The sequence below is a fragment of the Babylonia areolata genome, chromosome 7 (assembly GCF_041734735.1).
Source record: "Babylonia areolata isolate BAREFJ2019XMU chromosome 7, ASM4173473v1, whole genome shotgun sequence".
Classification (NCBI taxonomy): Eukaryota; Metazoa; Mollusca; class Gastropoda; order Neogastropoda; family Buccinidae; genus Babylonia; species Babylonia areolata.
The window spans coordinates 16,831,415-16,838,914 of NC_134882.1; the positions used below are offsets into that span (position 1 = coordinate 16,831,415).

At 42.9% G+C, this 7,500-nt stretch overlaps 1 protein-coding gene across 1 annotated transcript in view; it reads right to left on the reverse strand.

Moving 5' to 3' along the window:
* LOC143284353 (minichromosome maintenance domain-containing protein 2-like) overlaps positions 1-7,500 on the reverse strand; it is a 29,011-nt gene that overhangs the window by 17,596 nt on the left and 3,915 nt on the right. Inside the window, exons 3-8 of the mRNA XM_076591064.1 lie at positions 7,359-7,419; positions 6,581-6,639; positions 5,714-5,820; positions 4,971-5,057; positions 4,079-4,183; positions 1,949-2,016 (exon numbers count right to left, since the gene is read on the reverse strand). Coding sequence (XP_076447179.1) covers positions 1,949-2,016; positions 4,079-4,183; positions 4,971-5,057; positions 5,714-5,820; positions 6,581-6,639; positions 7,359-7,419 — 487 coding nt within the window. The remainder of the gene's footprint in view (positions 1-1,948; positions 2,017-4,078; positions 4,184-4,970; positions 5,058-5,713; positions 5,821-6,580; positions 6,640-7,358; positions 7,420-7,500) is intronic.

Here is a 7,500-nt window from a genome sequence, read left to right on the forward strand (position 1 = left end):
TATTTCTGTAACGAAAAAAAAAGGTATGAAGAAACCTGACAGTATGCGATAATACTAAGATGAAATAAAACAAAATGTGCTTGATCAAATTGATAGCATAACCAACAACATAACACAGGCCTACACAATGAAACTGAAAATGTTAAATGATTACCTATGATGAAGTTGTTTTTTTAATGAGGTCATGATAAAAATTACTGGTACCCGATTAGAACGAAATGAAAAAATCGCTAATGTAATAACACTCAAAATATAATAAAACGCGGTCACACACACACACACACACACACACACACACACACACACACACAACTGGATGAAGAGCATAGGACTGATCGAGAATGAGATAGACAGAGAGAGAGGGAGACAGAGAAATGGATGACGGAGATAGGTTTCTAATTTTGTTGTCAGCGGTGCCACGCCGGATGATATACGTTGACACGATACGGCTTTTCTTTACATTTGGCAGTTCAGACAATACCTAACAGTAATAAAGATATCCAGATTGTTTCCCCACTTTCTAATGGCTTGAAGAATTAATCCAGTCGTGTGTGTGTGTGTGTGCGTGTGTGTGTGTGTGTGAGGTGGAGATGCGGTACTGAGAAGTTCGCGCGCGTGCGTGCGCGAACGTGACCCCTTTGTGTGCACGTCATTTTAAGCGTTCGCGTCTGTGGTAGTCTGTAAGTAAATGTATGCACATACATAATGATGTGTCTCCTGTTGTTTCTAAGCCCACACACAAATATCATCCACCACGGACGTGCGTGCGTGCGTATATCAAGCAAATAATGCCTCAGCAGACACTGACAGTATAATAACTACCACACCGACACGAGAGATGACGCGTCAGAGCAGAAGGATCATATCACCGCTGCCACAAAGAGAGGTCCCAATTATGCGTGTACAAGCGTCACGCACGGTGCACGTGGCACACGGCACGTGATACCGTCACGAAGTCTACCTCTGATGATGACAGCCACGGCTTGCTGGCGACGCGGCGTCCTGTCCTTGCTGCTATCTGTCCCTTCTGTCACTCTCACTTCGGCCAGCAGTTTATCTGGTCCGCGCACAGAGATGGCTTGCTTCAAACAGTGCTTTTATCAATGTCGTTGTTTTTAGGGGATATGAGTGAGGGATGAGAGTGTGGTGGTGGTGGTGGCTTAAGCGTGTGTTTATGGGATGGGGATGGGGTTGTGGGGTGTTTGTGTGTAGAGGATGAGGCACATACCTTTAAAGAAATGCGGGAATGGGTGTTTGGTGTGCGAGTGTGACACAGAGAAAGAGAGACAGACAGACAGAGAGCATGTGTTCGCGCGTGCATTAACACAAACAAATGAAAGATTTGAGTATGCCCGCGTGTGTGTATCCCCGAGAGCCAAGAGGCAACGGCAGTAGCTGTTTTTTAATTACTTCTTTTGTGATTTTTTTTATCATTAATGTTTTCTTTATTTTCGTTGTTTTCTGGAACGAAAATTTCCAATTTTCTATCAATATTCTACTCTAACACACACACACACACACACACACACACACACACACACACACACACACACACACATGATAGTCAAATAGTGAGAAAGAGGCAGACGAAAGTCAAGCGGACAAACAAAGAGGCTAAATGAGAACAGGACAAAGACAGAAAGCTGTAGACAGACAATAGATACAGTTGCGCAGGGTGAGATAACATTTTTGTGGTCAACTCCTGAACGTGAGAAATATGCAGTATTTTTTTAATCCCCAAATGAAGAAGCGCACAGTTTTATAATCACGAAAATTTGTCCATAGGCCTTGTTGATATAAAGCCTGAGGTATTACCGTGAAGTTTTTGGGGGGTTTTTTCTCCAGAGCTGCTATTTGAGAAGTAAAAACCGACTAGAAAATGTAGGCTACGTGTTAACAAACAACAGACTGAACACGATCGATTAAAGGAAATGAATGTCTGGGATACCTGATAAACTTCGCCTGGATTTGTCCTCTGTTAAAGCCATGCCGCATTCACTGCATTTGAATTTTCGTCTGAAAAATAGAATAGATAAATAAATACATATGTGTAACAGGTTTTTTTTAAATCTTTTTTTTTTTAAATATATATATATATATATATATAAAAAACCACCAACAGGCTTTGAAACATTCCCCGCTTTCCCTATCTTCATCGCAAATCTAACCCCACTCACAATATGGTATTATCTAGACTGGTTCTGGCACTGATGCGTTCGACTATGACGAAGGAAAAGGGTTTTAGCATTGCTAATATGGGGAAACCTTTTTCTTTCTTTTTTACTGGATTCAAGTGAGAATCATCTTCGTATTCCATCACCAAGTTCACTTCAGCATAGACACAAAACAAATGTAAATGTGAAATCATGATACCCCAAACTGTCCACCAGTCATTCATCAACAACAAACAAGAGCACACAATGAAATTATCGCCCCCATAAGATCACATTCTAGAAATATTTGCCGTTTGAGGAAAGGAGAGATAAACAAGATCTTGTTGCATTTATAAACATCGGGTTAGCCCCACGATAGCCTCACAATTACATTCAAGACGCCAAATCGCATCGTGTAACTTCGCGTGGAAAATAATTGTAGAATCATCGCATAACACTCTAAATACGTTTAAAACCAGTGTGTTTTATTCATGTCAGTGTTAGATGGAGATGGTGGGTGTTCAGTAGGTATATTTTATTTTTCTGGCAAATACCGCTTATTTCCAAGATATACACAATGCATTTTTAACGCAAATTCTTCAAATCAGTACGTATTGTAATCTGAAACAGGGAAACATGACACATATACAAGTTAGCCACAAAACCACACGATTTTGCGACTCAAATGCGACTCCTGGCAAAATGGCATTTGGGGGTAATGGAAGTAACTTGACTAGTGCGACTCCCCAAAGGGACAACCCTTCATTCAAACGTAGGTATACCGGAATCATTTCTAGAACACCCCTGCATGTCTTTGTATAAAAATCATTTCGACGTGAGTAATACTGAATTGGAGTGATGAAATAAAACAGCCGGAACATTTTACGTAATTTTGTCAAAGATTTAATAGTAAGTCGATACAAGCCGTGACTGTGAAAGAATGAATGACGATATTTCACTTCTGGATATTCATTCGAGCAGAAAATATCCTATTAAAAAAGAAAACACATAATAAACGATGGTTTTCTTGGTATAAATATTATTTATGACGGTTTGAAGTTGATCTTGTCTTGACTTCATTGATCGGGACGCGAGAGGGAACCCTTGTACCAAGAGCAGTAACTCTAAGTGCGTCCCCTTTTTCTTCTCCCCCACTCCCCCTCCCTTGGGAACATGTAAAAATGAGTTCAGCAGATACCGAAGAGCATTTTAAGACTAGTCATTCCGTCATTCCGGGGGGTGGAGGGATGCACGGCCTTGCAGACTACAACAATAGTTAACTTTTCATCGACAGCTGTCGCGAGCCACTAAAAGTTCTCTAAAGGGGATCGAGGTGTGTGTGTGTGTGTGTGTGTGTGTGTGTGAAATATGTCCCGATTTTCATCAGAAGTTACGGCAATGGCAGTGACCCGTGTTACCTGACAGAATACACCACTTTAATGAGTTTCTCATCTCCATGGGAGAGAATCACAATCGACTGATTTCCAAATATGTCAGCGAAGGGTGATGTTGGCAATCGGCAGACAGATATGAATATGGTGCAGAAATAGATGGCTGGACAAACAGATGGTAGACAGACAGGTGAAACAGCCGAACAGACAATACATAGGAAAGTAATACATAGATGCTATACACAGGAAAGTAAAATGACCAGACAGAACAAAACAAATATATGCCTGGAAACATTGAAACATGTAGAGTTGACTCTTAACCAGAGGGCCTGGTTTCACTTTGTATAATTATAGGCTGTTATACACCTGTGACTGAGTATATTATACCATACATTATATAGAGTTAGCTACTGGCTTTCGCCCAAGTTTTTCAGAGCTTAGATCTTGGTCGGGGTATGATATGAAAGGTACTCATAACACCAGGCAAAAGTCTTTTCCCGAACAACCAAGAAAAAAAAAGAAAAGAAAAATTACCCGACAGTCTCTTGCTCTGAAGCTCCAGGGACGTGGATTCGGACATACTGGTTGCCATAGTGACCTTCACAGTCTTCTCTCGGACATGTGTACTTCGTGCTTTTCCTGATCCCCATGACATTTCAAATTGAAATATTCAATACATTCATGCTCATATGCACGCTTGCATGCTCGCAAACACACACACACACACACACACACACACACACACACACACAAAGAGAGACAGACAGACAGACAGACGGACTAAGACAAAGTGACACACTGACACAGACACACACAAAGAGACACACATACAGACACATGCAAGACACAGACACAGAAACAGACACACACCACAAGAGACGTCCATGATGACAATAAACTGAACCTGTCTATATCTGTATGAAATAGCCAGGCTGCATTCTTCCTCTCACCTGTCTACTCTAATTTATGGTAGTCGGTCGTGTCCGACTATGACCATCAGAACATTAGAGGAGACAACTGCTGTCCCAACTATATGGGCTAGATTTTGATTACAGTGGAGAGTGTCTTGCCCACGTAACATCCCCACTCTTTCGGGCAAGAGGGTTTATCAGACAGTCGGCGTTAGAATGGTTCCCAAAGGCCAACTAGCCCCCAAAGCTAAGAGCCAGTGCAGTCTTGCCTCCTAGTTCGAGAGTCATAGTCCTTCACAGGCGACTTAGCTGTAAATGGCTTCCCATCGCAATGGAAAAACCATTGATCATACAGCTCTCACTTTACTGTTGGCCGACCTGTAGGATTATGTCATTCTGAACGGAAATGTATTTTAAAAAACAATTAAAATGATACTGAGGAAAATGTGTACGTGATGGTTGTGGTGACTTCAGTGCCAACAGGCCTGATATGCACGTCAATGTAGGCTACATACGTGTACGTGACAGTGGCAGTGACGCCCAGCACGACGCCGCTGAGTTTTAAAAACCCGCTGTATCTTGCCTGTAGTCCAGAGGCCCAGCTGAAAGCACACAACCACCCGCACAATCAAGGAAGCACGTACGCATACGTGCATGCACTCACGCACGGTACGCGCGCGCGCGTAAACACACACACACACACACACACACACACACACCAATATCAGTGCGCAAACCCACATAATAATGCAAGCTCACCAACTCAATAGCGCAAGCACGCATTTATCTGTGTGCAAGCACTCACGTACTCGGGCGCGTGCGTGTACGCGTGCGCGCGCGCGCGCGCACATACACACACACACACACAACAACAAAAAAAAACCCAGCATGCACGTAAGAGTGATTAAACATAGAGATGAATGAATACAACGAACGGACGAAAAAAACAGGTATTTAGAAGGATGTTGAACTGATTGAGTAGCTGATCAATCAGTTATCCAAATGAAGGTAAACATCTCTGCGTCTTTACACAGTCTAACAGAATATGCCAGATTCTGAACAAACGATGGAAAGAGAGAGAGGCAGACAGACAGAGAGGAGGGAGTGAGAGAGAGAGAGTTGGGGGGAGACAGAGACAGACAGACATGTATACAGACAGACAGAAAGGCAGACAGGCAGAGACAGAGTACAGACAGACACACACACACACAGATAGAGACACACAGATAAGTCTGACGGAGGTACAAAATATTATCACCCAATTTGGGGCAGGGTCGCAGCGTTCACACGCAACGACACCGCCAGCCGACTGAGATCCCCGTTGTCCGGCAGTGAGCCTTTCACCACTAACAGCTCGTGCACTACCTGAACAACAGCTTTACGTTTCACTCCGCAAAACATGGCACACGCGAGCGCGTACACACACACACACACACACACACACACACACACACATATCATACACACACACACACACACTCATGCACACACACACTCACACGCGCGCACACACACACACGCACGGACGCGTGCACGCGTGCGCGCGCGCGCACACACACACACAAATGCACGCACGCCTGCATACAAAATGTGTGTCTCAACTTAGGTACATGTTTTTATAGAGTAATTCACAGAAAGTGTCATACGTGCTCGGGTGTAACCTGCACAGTTCCCCCAGAAATGCATTCCAGTGGCTTCGAAGAATGGCGTTGATGTGAGTTGCCTCTTCAGTGAAGTGTTGTTGTTGTTGTTGTTATTGTAATTCGTCATCGTCATTGTTGTACTTCATTTACTTCTTCTCGTCATGTTTATCATCATCATCAACGACACATGCAGCAACGCCATCATCGTGACTCCAGTCATTGTCATCAGGTTTTTTTCGGAATAATAGAAAGCAAACTCAGTTTTGAGTGCTCAAGTAGGCTAGCTATCTTTTTGTAGTGATGAAGATTTTTTTTTGATTTTTTTTTTTTTTTATAAAACTGTTGTCGTTTTTTATATACAGTTTTGTTCTAATGATGATGAGAAGAAGAAGAAGATATAATAATAATAGTAATAATAATAATAATTACAACGTGGAGGCTGCTTCAATGCATAAAAGAGATTTCAAGAGTCCTTATATCACCTCACGAAATAGCATCGTGCCATCCCAGGGTTTCCTCACGATGAAGTTGGCCAGGTCACCTGCAAAGGCAAGTTTTTCATGGTGATTACAGATCCTTCCAGTTGCATATGAACGTGTGCGCGTGTGCCAGTCAATGTATGTTTGTGTATGTATACGTACATGGGTCCATGTACGCGCGCGTGCGCGTGTGTGCGTGTGTGCCGGTGTGTGTGTGTGTGTGTATCTGTGCGTGTCTGAGTATGGTTGGTCTGTCTGGTATGTTGTGTTGTTATTGTTGTTATTGATGTTGGTGATACGATATGGATATTTATATAGCGCTTATCCTCGGTCGGAGACCAAACCCTTAGCGCTTTACAAACACGGGTTCATTTGCACGACAGGCTGCCCACCTGGGTAAAGCCGACTGACGGCTGCCACAGGGCGCTCATCATTTTGTTTCCTGTGTCATTCAATCAGATTTCAGGCACACACACATACACACTCAGACAGACATGTTATTGTTGTCAACTGAGTGATTTCATATGCAATCAATGAACATTTCAGAATAATATTCTCCGTCTAAAAACATTAAAATCAAGAACCCGAGCACAAGGAAAAAGTATAATCGCACTGGTCTTTAAATCGACGCACAATTCCTCAGTGCATTGACAGACCCACACGAACGCACCAACAAATGTACCGAGAGAGAGAGACAGAGACAGAGAGAGAGACAGAGAGAGAGAGGAGTGCGCGCACCTACACACAGATACGTTTACACAGGTGTGCAGGCACAACTTACTATCCATCTCAGCAAGCTGCATCAGGTCCAGATTTATTGTAATGGATATCACCCCAAAATCCTGCACATACACACACACAGCAGAGATGAGATTCTAAAATTATGATGAAAATTAATATACTGAAACAAGGTGGTGGTGGGA